This window comes from Colius striatus, chromosome 6 (assembly GCF_028858725.1).
Source record: "Colius striatus isolate bColStr4 chromosome 6, bColStr4.1.hap1, whole genome shotgun sequence".
Lineage (NCBI taxonomy): Eukaryota > Metazoa > Chordata > Aves > Coliiformes > Coliidae > Colius > Colius striatus.
The window spans coordinates 30,120,361-30,136,332 of NC_084764.1; the positions used below are offsets into that span (position 1 = coordinate 30,120,361).

General features: G+C 40.1%; 1 protein-coding gene across 1 annotated transcript in view; it reads right to left on the reverse strand.

Annotated features, from left to right (window-relative positions):
* KCNK10 (potassium two pore domain channel subfamily K member 10) overlaps positions 1-3,872 on the reverse strand; it is a 66,615-nt gene extending 62,743 nt beyond the window's left edge. Inside the window, exon 1 of the mRNA XM_061998381.1 lies at positions 3,821-3,872. Coding sequence (XP_061854365.1) covers positions 3,821-3,872 — 52 coding nt within the window. The remainder of the gene's footprint in view (positions 1-3,820) is intronic.
* Between the last annotated feature and the right edge of the window lie 12,100 nt (positions 3,873-15,972).

A 15,972-nucleotide genomic window follows, 5' to 3' on the forward strand; every position in this document is an offset into this window, starting at 1 on the left:
CTGCTGCAATGGGAGCAAAAAAACTGCAGGCACAAAGGATAGAACAAGACTGAACACCAACTTCATGACTGAGATATACATCCTTCCCTTAGGAAAGACAGCTCACCATCAGACTGCAAGATGGTCATGCTTGGGGATAATTTCTGAGCATATTGGAAACAGTCTCATCTACCCTTCTTTTCTGCAAAGAAATGGTAATTTTAAGTAGGTAATTCATAGGGTAAAAAAAAAGTATTGCTGTGACATCTAGATGTCTCAGGATGAGTGACCCACTGTGGTTTAGGTGCTGCATAAAAATATGTGCAAAGAGATTATAAGACAATTCAAGCACAGATAACAGGTGGGTGTATCAAATAGCAGAAGGAATGCAGGAAAGAGGAGAAACGAGAACATCAGTTACAAGAATTAGTGTCTTCATATGCTTCTATAAAGCCAGTATTTTATTCTGATAAGTACAGATGGGAAGTTGTGTGAGGTATGAAACTAAAAATCTAGTCTTTCACTAATTTTAGTTATTATTGCTTTACCTGAACTGCACCAAATGGGAGAAACAAGATCCAATGATTGCAAATATCCAGGCTGATTCCACCAGTAACACAAATGGCTGGTTTACTTTTTACAATATATGGCCAGGTAGTGTGAGGTCCTGTACCCCTACTCAGTGTGTCTCAACTCTCCCTAAAACATTGTTGAGATGCCTGCTTGGGTTTTTACTAATTTCTTAAGCCACTCACTCACTGTATATGAATCGTGTGGGTTTTAATCAATAGATCTGAAATTCTAGGACATATTTCACATTGGATTGCTAGGAACAAGTCTCAGTTACTTTTGGGATAGTGTTTGATCTGTTTGTTAATGAGGTTATATAGTTTGGTTGCCTGGGTTGGTAGGGGGCATCGCTAGAGGTATCTGTAGCCTATATACTTCCAGGTTTATGAAATGCCTGCTTCCTCTAGAAAACACACTCAGCATTTACAGGGAACACACAGATACACTCTATACCCAAGGCAAGTGAAGATATTACACAACATACCTGGTTCATTCCAGTTAAATCATTGAGAAATCAGCCTCCCATTAGCTGTTTGTCAGACACGAGCCTTCATGTCTATTCTACTTTAAACCTGTTCTCTCCACAAAGTCTTTCTATGGTATATTGATCTTTGCTGATGTGAACTGAGAATACCAGTTTTATGAAAGCTACCAGCAAACTCTAATCTATTTACCTGTGTAAATCTTTATAGTTCAGTCAGCATAATGGAGTTCAAGCATTAATTCCTTTCAATGACTAACATTCTGCCCTGGGTTCAAACCAGGAACATCATCAGTCCCAAGACAGCCATATCCTGACAACAAGGGCCCTGGCCTTTAGAAGTGTGTATAGTTTCTGGCCAACATTGTTTGGAGTAATCAGATCTAAACAAGGTTTAAGATAGCATAGCTCTCATATTGTTGGACTGCTAGCTTGCTTGCCAGGAACATCAGTTGATGTATTTCAAGTACTGCTAGCACAAGTTAGCATAATTCCTACTAGACAAAACTATGGAAACTGCACATTCTCTGTCTGACGACCAGAACAGGGCACATTCATACAATATGCACTGAAATGGGTCTGGCATTTGAGTGTGAACATTAAGTAGACATGAGATATGTTGTTAATACTTTAGGACTCTTTGTAACCTTGCAGCACCAGCTTACTATATGTTGATTTTTCATGTGAGAAAAGCTATTTCAGTTCTTAAGTCCAGGTATATCACATAGGATGCAAAACATAATGTGTATATGCAGAGAACAGACTACAGATGTGCCTGTTAATCAAATTCATTTTAAGGCTCTACGATTTGTTTTTAGATATGTGTGAACATTTATATCTACATAAACATATTTTTGTTTCAAAAAGAATGGAACTCTGATTTACCTTGTCTTCTACTCACGTTACTAATTCTTCAGTGACACTATGAGAGTAGAGTGTCATTGCACTGTTCCTGTGTTGGTTAAAGGATTGGGCCTTAGACAGCTTTTACTTACCAATTTGCCTTTTTCCATTCCATCAGTTTTTATCTATTTCCTGAGTCCCTTGCAGAATTAGAAATTAACATTTTTTGTTTCCTTCCTAGCTATACATTAGCATCCTCATTGCCTGGCTAACAAAGTCGATATACTGAGGGGAAATAACTGGTAGGATTCTGCAGTCCTTAGCAGGGGTTCAGCTCAGCAGAGAGGAAACCTGCTGGGTTTGAGGGGTTTTTACCTGCTACGGTACTGTACAGTTTGGACACACTAGTAAATTGTGACCAACCACCTGTTGGATCCATACGCTTCAAAGCTGATCAACAAGCAAAGGAGCTGCATATAGTACACTAAGAGTACAGCCTCCTGAGTACCTTCACAGGGGAAAGAGGAAAGGGCTTTTTGCAGTAAAAGGCATTTTGAAATATATAAAATGAATTAAAATGATGCACGAGCAAACACATATTCAGAAAAGCACCTGGGATGAGTCAGTTTTCACCGCACAGAATTTTGACCCCAGAAAAGGAATATGCTGTTATTAAAATAACCAAATCTCTGTTGGCACCACTATCTATATGTTGATTCTGAAACTGAGGGCAGAGGAGGCTGATGTGTTGATTTCAGCCTTCACCTAATTAAAGATGTAGTAAGGCTTAAACTAAAGCTTAATTGTGTATACTATTCAAACAGCACATCAGATCTACTCAGCAGAAAGACGCCTGGTTCTGCTGTATTCCTGCTACACCAGAATAAATTGTTTCTAACGTTTCATTTTTTAGACGTGAGAGCATGGAGGATGACAGACAAATTGACCACTAAAACCAAACCTGCAGAATAAAGATGAATAATCAAAGCCTATGCTATCACTTCATACTTGCTGCAAGCACTGCTGTACAAGGACTAGCTGCCAGCAGTTCTGCTGCAAACCTGAGCATATGGCTTCAAGTTGCTCTTCTGTATTGATGCACAGAAATATGACACACCAGTATACAAATTACCAGTAGGGTTTTTTCAGTCACTTCTTCTGTAGGTTGCATATGAACCTCCTCCCCATGCTAGGAAAGGAGAGCATTTCATTATGGTTTATTTTAAAACACCACTTGGATCATTTTATTGAAAACCACTGCACTGGCGAAAATCTACTTCCATCATCACACAAACACACTCCCCAAGACAGGGTCCAAACCTAACTATAGAGTTAATCAAACTATCTGCTTGGGCTGAACAATTGTTAACAGGACAAAGAGTTCAAAGGTCCCTTCGGGCTCTGGTATTTAGTGTGTCTTTTTATACTGTCCACACTATGGGTTATGCTGCTGCAGCAGCATTTTGCTCCAGTTGCTTGCCAACAAACACTTGCCATCAAGGAGCCCTGAGCAAGCAGTCACATCTGTGTCCACTCCTGTACCACCCATTTAGCAGAGGCAATGATCACCAGAAACAACAAAGGAGCCAGAGATGCAAGAAACAGTGCTGTGAGCTAAAGATCACTTTCATCCCAGGCAAGTTTGCCATGAAAATACTCAAGAAAAAGGGAGGAGAGGGAAGAGAGATATCAAATATAGAACTATAAAACTTGCAACTAGAAGAGGTTTTACCCACCCACATACCCACCCAACTTCACATCTGAGGAGCATTTTCTAAGGCAGTGCTAGGATTGAGCAAGAAAGACTGAGCAGTGCACATGAGAAGCAGACAAGCATCTGTCGTCTCCTCCCATTTGGAGTCAAATCGTCTCCTACAAGTCACTAGACACAAGGAAGAACAATAATTGTTATTATTATAGTAATGATAGTAATAGAGAATCACCAACCTCGAGGATCCCAGTTCACTTGTTTTCTTGGAGTCTCGATTGGAAATTTCATCGCTTCCTTTTTGCACAGGGAGGAAAAAGAATTAGATAAATTCCCAACCTTCCTGTCTCAATGCTGCAGTCAAACAAATTAATTTCAAATTATAGGGAGCCTGCGCCGTTTGACTGAGGGGAACTGGTGGTTGCCAAGGCAAGAAATACACAAATAAATCAAAGAAGGTGGGGAGGGGCGGGGAAGGGAGTGGAGTGGAGGGGTTTGTACCGGCGAGGTGAGAAGGGGTGCCGGCACCCCAGCAGAGAGAGGAGGCGAAGGGATGGAGTGAGGACCGAAGGGTGCAGGCACGGAGCGGGCCGAGATGGGCAGCGGGTCGGGGTGCTGCTGGCTCCTGGGTAGGCTCCCACAGCGGCTCGCCCGGTCCACGTACAGATGCCAGAGCGGCGAGGCCTCTGCTGCCGCCTGGATCCTCAGCTGCGCCCACCTGAGCGGGCACCCGGGCTGGCAAGCCCGCAGGCTAACAAGGATGGGGGAGCTAGCCAGCCCCCACGCCCCCGGGGACACCTCCCCCACGCGCACACGCTCTCTAGCCTCAGCCGTCCCCCAAAAATGAGCCCACCTCAGTTCAGCCCCGGCCACTAGAGGGGTAACAAAAGTCAGCAGTGGGGGGCGAGCCGCAGCGGCATGGCTGGGGCGAGGCTGGGACCACCCTGGTCACTGCAGCAGCAGCAGCCTGGCTCGCCGGGGAGAGCTGGAGCGGGAAGAGAAGGAGGAGGAAGAGGAGGGAGACACCCTATAGCTTTGGAGGGAATTCACGGAGCCCCTCTCTGCACTGGCTTAAAAAGGGGGTGGGGAGAGGCTGAGTCCCTTTGTAAGAGACGGTAGCAGGGTGCTCTAGGGAGGGGGCAGGCTTCGGCTGGTACTTACTGGGTATCCTTCCCCAGAGAAGGATGCAGGCTTGTTTGGTGGAGTTTGCAGCTGGAGACGCGCGACTAAGCTACAAGCAGCAGGAGCAGCGGCGGCAGCACATGGCAGGAGTACGGCAGCATCCAGAGCCTCTGCAGCGCTGGGGGAGGGGAAGGGCAGGGGATCGCCCGAGCCCCTGCAGGCTCTACGGATCGAGGACTGGGCACTCCGGAGGCCAGGGGACTCCTGCTCCCCTTTCTGTCCCCTCACCTCTCGCTGCGGGCGGTGATGGACATCAAGGGAAACGCTGGCACGGTGGAGCTGAAAGATATGGCCAGGCTGAGAGGAGGGGGATGAAAAGCTGGGAGGGAAGCTGGAGGCCTCTCAGAGCCACCCCCTAAGCTCTCAGGGGGCTTCGAGGAAATGGAGGACACTTGCCTTTACCTTGTGCAACTACCAGACACTCCCTGCTTTCCGAGCCTGCATTCTGCTTCCTCTCCCTCCTGCTCCAGGCTTTCTCTCAAACCCACAACAGGCTGGTAACACCAGAAAGGTCTCCAGTTCCAGTTACAATTTGTGCCCCAGCTCCCCTCCCTCAGCCAGGAAAACAAAACCCCAGCCCCTCTGGGAGCTTGAAGGAAGACTGAGAGATTAACCCTGTCGTGACTCCTCTCTTCCACAGTGGAAACCAGCTCGTTGTGTGAAGGAGATGGCTTAGGGGAGAGATCCACAAATTCACGTGGGTCATCGGTCAGAGACCCATATCCAAATCAGTCTCGAGTTCCACAGCCAGGACCTTCTCAGTTTTCAGAAAACGTGGCTGTGATTTAAACCTAGTGTCTGAGATAAATTGTCCTCTGCTTTCTGCCCCGTACTTTTTGATCAGCTGTCCTCTGTGTCTTGCTTTCCTATCTGTTGGGGAGGGGAAGGGAAGGGAGTGGAGGGGTTTGTACCGGCGAGGTGAGGAGGGGTGCCAGCACCCCTATTTTCAGAGGGGAGAAATCTGCTCTAGTGGAAAAATAGAAAGAAAATTTTTAAAAAGGCATTTTGAAATGTGTGGCTGTCCTCAGGAAACTTTTATTGTGGAGGCTGACACACTCTTCATATCCACATTCAGAAGCTAAATAAATGCATACATCCCTGCTTGTCCCCAGTCTTTGTTCAACTCTGAACAAGAAAGGGAAATCAATATTAGTGAATCCACAGCTTCATTTGGTGGCAGTGTGCAAAGTTCTGTAAAGCAGTGTTGTAGTTTGAAGAAACTAGATGGAAGTAATGCAGCAAGTTTGCTTGGGGGAGGTGCTGGATGTCTCTCCTTTCCCTAATCCAAGCACACCCCTGTGGCTCTTGTTTTGTGCTGTACAGGAGGAGGCGGGAGACGCTGATCTAAGGGAGGACATGGTGAGAATGATAATGAGCCTGCTCAGTTAGACTTGAATTTGAGATGATGACATCAGGAGCACAAGGTATTTCCTTTGCAAGCAAACCATGATGCATTCTGGACAGGCTTCGGGATTCCTGTTGACATGACTTCTGCAAACCGAATGGAAAGAAAAGTGAGGGTAAGCTTTGCTAATTGTGCTACACAATCACTTGAATTATGGTTGCGAAATCTTTTAATGATTTCAATAATCAAAAAGGTTTCCAAGAAAGCTTCTGAACCCCCTACAAGATAATTTATTGAAGATGTATGTATAAAGAACTACTTATGTACTTATACATTCAAGATATATAGATATATATATACATATATGTATGTATATAATTTTTCCCCAGGATTCAAAACAGTTTTCAGTTTACTGGCATCTTCCTTGTACACTACTGGGAAAACCTAACATATAGACATTTACTACACAGTTGTGTCACCCTAACTCAAGCACTACTTTGTGCTGTAACTATCAGCAGTTAACTGATGAGCTGAGTATCACAGAATCTCAAGGGCTGGAAGAGACCGTGCCACAGACATCTCTCCACTGAGAACTCACCTAAGATCACCAAACTCAAATAGGCCACTGTAAAGCCAACAGCATTCCATTTCTGCTAACATATGCAGGAAGTCTATAGTCTAGAGGTGAAATGTTTTGAGTAGTTCATTACCAGAAAGTAATTTTGATTGTTACTGTCTACAGAAGAGGAATTTTCATGTGACTACATGAATTCTTCATTATTAAACTAACCTTAGAGAGACATATTTGTCTGACTTACAGTAAGACTAAGTATAGAATAATGACACGATACCATATTCTTGTTTCTTGTATTCTCTTAAAGTTCCCATATCCCAGAAAAAGTGTCTGTAAGCTCTACATAAACATATAGCTCTAGCTATATATTTTTAAAATCTTGTGGCAAATCAATTGTGATCTGGCAGGGACATAAACATGCAACATCATGTCGCTGTTTTGCAATTTTTTACCACGTTTATGATCATGGAAATCTTGTTCAATTATTCTGATGCCTCAGAGCTGCAGTTTTATCTCGTGGGCCAATTTATTCCCAAAGTAACTCATTTAAAATCAATGGGGTTACTCCAGAGATGGATTTGGCACAATGAGCGCATCTTTCACTGACAGCACAGCCGTTGCATAGAAACATAACTATTATCTTTTGCAAATAAAAGGCCTTTCACCCCTCAGTGATGTCAAATTCTCATGATAGGGAGAACTGGTGCCTTGAAGCTATAGCATTTCAAGCTGTGACTCTGTCAACTTTTATAAGCTAAGTGGAATCAGTAATGTTTAATATTTAAATGAAAGACTACCAAGAAAAAAGCCAAACCTAAATACAGCGTGATCAGTCTATTTTAGAACCTATGTAAGAATTTTCAGGACTCAGCTTCGTAGCAGTAGTTTATCCAACTTGTCCACCTAAATTCTTCCTTTTTATTTAGGGCTCACTGTTCAGACTTAATGTCCTCAGAGTTGATGTTAGCTGAGAATCAGTGCCTCACAGAACTAGGCTTGTGACAGTCATAATACAACAGACAAGAGGCTTTCTATTACACTGAAAGAAAAATAAAATGCTAATTTTCCTTTACTGATCATTAGTAATACAGTATGTGTGATTTAGAAGCTCTTTCTGATGTAACTAAAAGAAAGGCACAGAAGAATAGCTGAAAACATAGTTCTCACATCTACTTAAATCCAGTGAATAAGAATAGAAAAATGCATTGCTAGTAGATAGAAATAACCCATAACTTGTATGTTCCATTTCTTGGATGCACTGAAGAGATGAGACATGATTAGATGGAAGTTTAGACAGTTTTTGTGTCATCACTTTGTAGTATGCCCATTTGTGTATATAGCTGTTCAGTTTATGGTCAACTGTATGGCTGTTTGAAATCTGGTATTTCTGATTGTGAAGATCATTCTTCATTCAGTTTATTGCCACAGGAGTGCTGTTGTTTACACTCAAACCAAGACAGCCAGAGAATAATCTAAATGATGTGCATCCTGTTCTTTATATTCTATTGAACCATCCTTTAGTAGTATGAATTTGGACAGGATCCAGTGCAGATACTTCTATAACAACTTTATTCTCTAGGAAGCCTTCTTTCCCAGAGGACATTTAAAGCTTCCTCTCTAGGATAACCAGATGACTCTTTTTTTTCAGATGGTTTTCAGAAGCTTTAATGTAGCTGGGAATCAAGAAATTAAGAATCAGGACCACTATGTATTTTTACTACTTTTTTTATTGTCTTCTACTACATGCAGTTCTTACTGCTTTTTAAGTCGTAGCATGCAGTCCTGTGTCTTCATTCATTCAGGGATAAATCCACAGAACAGAAAATTTACTTATTGACTGAAACAGTTTCAGTGAAATCAGTGAGTGTACCTGAAGCAACTACACCTCAGTAACAACCTTTGCCTGGATTGGTATCTTCTCAATTCTGACCCATTTGAATTACCACAGCCTGTCTGCAGGTTTCTTTGACTATTGACAGGAAAAATAATGTGCTGTGATCCTGCTTGTTATATGCTAACACATCATTCATATCCTTAGACCTACTTTAAGCACCCACCCCCTAATGACAGAACAGGAGAGAGGGTACCTAGTGTGCAGACTGTAATAATCTTCTTAGTCCTTGGTTGTTCTTTGGTAACTATTCCTCATTAGCCAGGCTGCATTTTTCAGACACCTGTTATATCAATCCCTCTTTATGGCCAGGAAATTCTACAGTGGAGTAGTTACCACACTTTTCTTTTTGATCTATCTGAAAAAGTACACACACATTACTAGTGTAATAGTATATTGTAGTATTTTGTTTCAATAAAAGCTCTGCTGTGTAAAATATTATTAACTAAAGCTGCACAGTATTGAGCGTCTCTCTGAACCCACTTACATCTACTTCACATTAGTTTAATTTGACTTCAGCACAACTACTCCTGACTCATAGTCATGACAGAATTACAATCTGGTTCTCAGTTTTACCATGGTGCCTCTGAAGAATCTTCATAAGATCAAAGGCTGATAGCTGGTGAAAACAGCAAGCATGATTAATAAAAAGAAGCTACCAAATCCATCTTATAGCACTACTATTCTGTTCCCTCACATAATTTTCTTAAAGATTTCTTACTAGATGGACAGATGATGCTTTACCTTATCATGCTGATAACGTTCCTCTATATTAAACAGGAAATTTGGGGGTTATCTTTCGGAGATAGCGATGTTTCTCTGACAGTCACACGAGTAGCAGCCAGCCCAGCCGTCTGACGGCTCTCAGGACCCTGGACAGTTCCGCGGCGCGGGCCGCCGCTGATTTCCCCGCGCCGCGCCGTGCGGACCCGGGACTGGCGGCCGGCGCCGAGAGCTCGGCCTGCCAGGGCAATGCAGTGGCACTGCAGTGACAGTGCGGGCTTTGTAAAAGGACGTAGCAGCAGGCAGAGCCGGAGGAGCAGCACAAAAAACATCCCGAGTGAGAAAACGAGGGGCAGCAGATGAAGGGCAGCCAACATAAGGGGTGAAATGAGAACAGGGAATCTACAAAGCCTGGTATACAATTGAAGGACTGGATAATAGGTGGCCTTGACATGAGAAGGCTGAGGATAAACGGGTGGGACACAGGCTCTTTAGCTTGAAGGCAGATCAGGGGCTAAATGAGTGAAACTGTTTGATGCAGTACAGTAACATATTAAATCACACCTGCACATACAGGAATCATTCAAGAAGTAGTATAAATTTGCAGTACTTGAGTAGGTCAAGGAAAATAGGGACAAATAACATAGTTTTATGTGTATGCTTGTTGTTTGATGGGTTTTGTTTAAGAAATACACTTAGGTGTAGGTACACTAATGTTTAAGAACTACACTTAAGGTGTAAGAAATATTCTTACAAAGCTTTGTACTTGTAACATGCAGGGATCCTGGAGAAGACTTCCAAATTATTTTCTGTATTGCTGCATAGCCTGACTATTTCCTTCTTAATCTGCAGGACTAGAAGAACTAATTCAGCTACAGGAAAGAATGCTTATCCTGTACTCTGACCTTACTTATCAGCCTAGGGTAGGGTTGGGGGCTATAGACACCAAAGACCTTATTTCTGGTCTCAGAAACATTGTCTTACTACCCATTTTTCTGAAAACTTTCATAATTTCTTAAACATATTACTATCTGCAGCTGTTCCTTTCAGTGTTTTTCAATGCAGTATATCCTCTCAGCAGCCTAATAAATGTGGGTATTAGCAATAGAATAGTTAAAATAGGGAGGAACGGTCTGCACAGACAGCATTCACTGTGACCAGTCCTCCTATAGCTTTCATTTGTGTGTATTTATTTTCTTCTCCGAACAGCAGGAGAAGCTATAATGAGCATTTAAAGTGCTGACTACAACTCTTGCATTAATCATCATCACTTTTACAGTACTTAGAAGAGCTTTACTACTTTCTAAATTAGGTAACATATTTCTCACATTGCTTATGTAGTAAGAAGCTGTTCCCAAAATGTGAAAGCAATGGTATTTAGTACTGAGCTGCAGAATAAAGAATGAGATGAGGCTTCCTATTCAGTTTCACTCTTGGCACTCTTACACACATTCCATCAACTTTGTAGTCCAGGACATGCATATTTTCAGCTACAAAGATGTAGAACTTTTGCAACCAGTAGTTTAGGCATTGTTTGAGAAGCTAACACTCTGACTTGTGTGAGTCTCTGTATCTACACACCACCAGCACCTTCTGTGCTCGATCTCTCATGGGAAAATGACTCCGAAATAAGATGATATTTCAAGGAAAATCAAAACAATTAACCATTATTCTGTTGTAGAAAGAGTGAGGGCTATGTTCTGGGTGCAAATTAGAGATCATTAATATTAATTACAGGAATAGTGTGCCATACATTATAACAACAATCAGGAAAACAGTTCATGACTGAATGTCTTAATATATTAGCAAGGAAAAAGCTATTCCTGCATTTCTGAAGATGCATAGCCTAACAGTACATGCATCTCAATTTGAGTTTCTACACAAGTTGTACATGCACACATATATGGAGTAATGAAAAAAGAAACAAAACAAATCCTGAGTGGAATCTAGTGGATTCAGTTAAAAGAGAGCAATGAAAAAGCCTAGATTCATCCTAGTCTAGAATATAATTTTCTACAGCAATTACCATTCTGTTTCATTAACTGTTTCATATTTTGTGGGAGAAGATGCAGTAGACTCACAACATTTTAGATGCAACATGGCAAGAGACTGCAGTGTTATTCACACGTGGCATACTGTCAGCAAAGTGAGAAGCTCACTGTGAATCAACCCATAGGCAGTGGCTTCTCACCATTAGGATATCTGCCACAGTTTACAGACCAACAGGTGACATGCATTTCATTCTGCTACCCATGAAAAGAAATATGTCACTGTATATAATTACAGTAAGATTCTGGACTATATGCATTCTGGGAATATAAAGGCAATAAAGAGGTCATGTGAGATGGGAATTGTACTGAGATAACATATATTTATACTGAAGAACAGAAAAAGATAACGTCCATTCACTTCCTCAGGTTGTGTACAGGAAGTCTCCTTTACTCATTTACATTTTGAATGCACACATTCTTTAAGCCTTTTATGGAATAATTCAGGAATGCTTCTCTACAGCTCTAAAACAGATGCAGTTGCTTCTGTATATAGTTTCATGATACATAGAAAAGCCTTGAGATCTTCAAAAGGAATATAAACCCCTACATATTTAGTACATCTTTACATTGTATCTGTCTGTAAAAGTCTCACTTAGTAGTTCTAATCTGCTTCCTTACTATATAAAATTATGTGATGCAGATAGTTTCTAGTTCCCAGAGACAGACTTAGCTGATTGCTAAACAATCAGATCAAAATTACTTGCATTACAGTATGCATGTACAACTCAGATAAGCACTCTGAGTTGTTTTTTTGCGAGGGTTTTTTTCTGATTTTTATTGTCACAAAGAAATAGTTTCACACGGTTGTCTTTGAAATACTAGAGTACTGGGGACTGGTGACTGTTTTATTGCAGCAGTTGTCAACTAAAGCTTTCAAAAGTTCATACTCCAGCTGAAGATCCCTTGAAAAAAATAGTCTTCAGACAGTGCTGAGAAAAAGATGCCCCTTGAAAACCTCCAGTTGACCATTCAAGAATTCAGGAATCCAAACCAATTAGTCCTGCTCCATAGTTATAAAGGACTACAGCACAAGTTCCCAAAGGTATTTAGGCAAGGGACTCTGCATTAGTGGCAGAGAGGCACCTAAATATCTTGTGGATCTCATTTTAAGCACACACCACCAAATCCATCAGTACTGTAACTACACTAATGGAATTAAAGGAGAAAAGAATTTAGCACAGAACTACGTTGGTAAGCATTTTGTGTAAAGGAAGGTAATGGAACTGAAGACTCTATCACCATAATTAGCTACTTCAACAGACAGTGGACTCCACTGTAGAGTTCAGAAGTAGTGCAAAAGTGTACATTTATTGTGAAAGTTTTCTGAATGTCAAGTTCGAACTCAGATTAGATATGGTCATAAAAATGTTGACAGAAATTTGACTCTACTAACATAAGATGACACTAAATATATAAACAGGCATGGATGCTTGCTATTACAAGTCCTTGCTAGATAGATCAATAACTTGTCTTTACCGATGCCTGTACTTGATATTTCAAGGAGAAACATAACACAGCTAATTCTATTTTCTTTAGCATCTTCCATCAGAGTATCTGAAAACACAGCGCTAGCGAAAGGGAATCATGGAAACCTTTTAAAATAAATATTCATGAGAATCCTGAATACATTGAAAATGGAAAATGAGATTTTCCAAAACCCAAACAATCAGAAAAAAAATATTTTTATGACATAAGAACACAGACTACTATACTCAAAAACATTGTTATTAAAAACTTAAGAATCAAGACATATATATATATATCTTATTATCATTTTGCTTGGTAAACACATACCTCTTATTCCAGCAGTTTATTCCATACAAAATCTTTGCATAAAACCACCCTCCATCTCAATTACCATGGACATCTATAAATAATACGTTGCCTATTTGGGTTATGAATCAGTGTTTCGTATTACTTTCTGGCAGTATAGCATCATCCTTCAATTAAAATAAATATCTCATTCTTGATTCTGTAATAGTTCAAAAAGAATAAATCAAAAAGGCTCTTTAATTTTTCATTTTGTCTAATCACAGAAATCTATACATGCCAATTTACCTTTGAATGTCAACTTTTTTTTTCTCATTCTCATAATTCTTTTTCTCTTTTCAGTCTTCGTTCCACTGTCTTGAGAAGCAGTGGCCAAAACTGAGTGAAACATATCTGCGTCCATTAAAGATCTACAGCAACTTTATTTCATTTATTTAATTAAAATGAAAACAAACTTTGTCTGTATGCTTTTCAACATCATAACACATTTTGCTTCTTTGATTTGGGTTGGTTATTCAAACAAGTGGATTTTCTTTCTTTATGCAATGAACACAAAACAAGTTTTGAGATATAGGAATTAGGTGTTTTGTGCGTGAAAATTCTCCAAGATTGTGGCTATTTGTTATAAAATTTTCCAAAAGGAATAATATTTCAGTTTCTGCTTTAGGAATGAAGTCATTAAAACAAACATCTATTTTTGGCCTACTTTATCCCTCCCATTACCTTCATTATTCATTAATCAGGGGTTAGTAATAACAGGCAGTCAGCTTCCTTTTGTTAGTAGTTGTTTCTGATTCACACACAGTGGTAGGAGGAAATCCAGCTGTTGCAAACATTGCATACCCAACAGTCTGACAGCCCACAGCATCTTTAAAGCTGGAGAGGCTGCCATGGAAACTGACAAAACCAAAGCAATACAGATATATGTTTCATTATTTTGTAGAAACAAGTTTTCAGATCAGTAACACTGCAGCAGCCACAACACAGCAAACAGGAGCTAGATACTAGTAATGTAATTCTAAAAACTTACTGAGACTCAAAAGAAATGGACAGTGAAATCTTCAAATGAAAATTATCAATAGACCAAAAAAAAGGCCAGTCTAGCTGCTTTACTTTCAGCAAGAGAAACAACAATCATTTTTCTTACACAAAAAGAAAAAGCAGTAGACTTGACATGGCTGAACTACCCCCATTTGTACTTTGTAAATAAAAAATTTTTGCTATTGTCTTGAATTTTACTAAAAGAACCATTTTCCCCAGTCATTTCCAAAGCAACAAGGAAAATGTATCTTCATATCTGCAAATTTAATGGCAACAGTCTTAAAAGGAGCCTTGTGTTCACCTCCATTTGTTTTGATCATGCATTCTTTGGTTTATAGGTGTCATATTCCTTCTCAGACATTTTATTCTACCTAAGAATTTCCTGATGTTGTTAAGGCCAAGAACAACCAAGGCTATTTAAAACTTGAATTAAGTTTTAATCACCCAAGTAACTTGCGTCTTGTTATCTCCTCAATCTCCAGATTTAGACATATGATTAAGAAATGCCATTAAGAATCAAATTACTACACCTCCAGTAAAGTGAATAGAGATTCCTTCCCATAACCTCTACCAAGGTAAAAAGAACCTGATAATATTTTCTAACTCATAGTATTAATATACAGCTTACCAAGCACTTACTGAAGAGCGTATTGTCTTATGGTTGTCTTAGCCCTTCACGGATCATGATGAGGACAATGGTCTTTATCTATGAGAGCGATCTTATGAAATTTCATAACACAATGAAGTTTCTCCAGAAATCCTTCCATAGTTCTGAGAAAACTGAAAAAAAGGGAAAGATAATTGCATAGGGGAAAGGAAAATGATTAGCCATAACCAAGCTAACAAACTCAAAGTGACACCAAATAACTGGAAAATTGTGAGCGTAGTATCTGTAATCTAGAAAGGAGGAAAATGATCCGGGTAGGGAAAAGCCTGCTAGTTCAAGCTCAGCTCACTTCAAGGATATATTTTAATGAAATCAGAAACCAAGAGCATGTGAAAGTAATTAGTAAATGCAATAAAACCTAATAGGTTTTACTAACCAAGTAGAAGCTGACAGGTTGTTGAGATGCACTTAGCTAAAAGAGAGACAAAACAAGTTTTCCTTATAGAATTGGAGAGAAGTTACTAGCGATATTCCTGGAAGATCAGTCTTGGAAGACTTTTTCACAGTACATTTTGTAAAATAGCTAACTGTGCATATTTATAATACATGGGATGTGTGAATGACAGAAAGTGGAAAGTATTGCAATACTGAGGAAAGCATTATAATTTGGAAAGTACTTACTAATACTGCAAATTCGTGTGGTACAGATTGAAACACAATTAGTAGCACCAAGTGCAAAGGTATACATTGGAGGAGAAAGAAGAACTGTTGTTATGAACAGCAGATGACATAGGAGGAAAGAGATGTCAGTATTTAACTGCACATGGGAAGGCTTGGAAAACAAAATTCACACCAGTCAGGTAAATGTTTCTAGCACAGATCTTACTAGAACATATGAAGAAAAACATGAGCTGGGGGAATGAGGATCCTAACCTCAAAAGTGAATAGAAGAGCATGAGAATAAAGCCAATACAATATTAACTGAGTACACATTGATCATGAATTTAAAGGTTTCTAGACATCTAAGGAATTGAATTTTTGCGCAAACTTTTGAAGAGGGCTGCAAGGATAAAAGCAACTTTTAGGATGGAGATCGAACAGCTTATGGAAGAGATTTATATGAAGATGCTGTCTGTCATTAAAGAAATCATGATAACACATAAGACTTCTCCCTGCTCTAGTCCTATTTTCCTTTATTTCTGTGTTG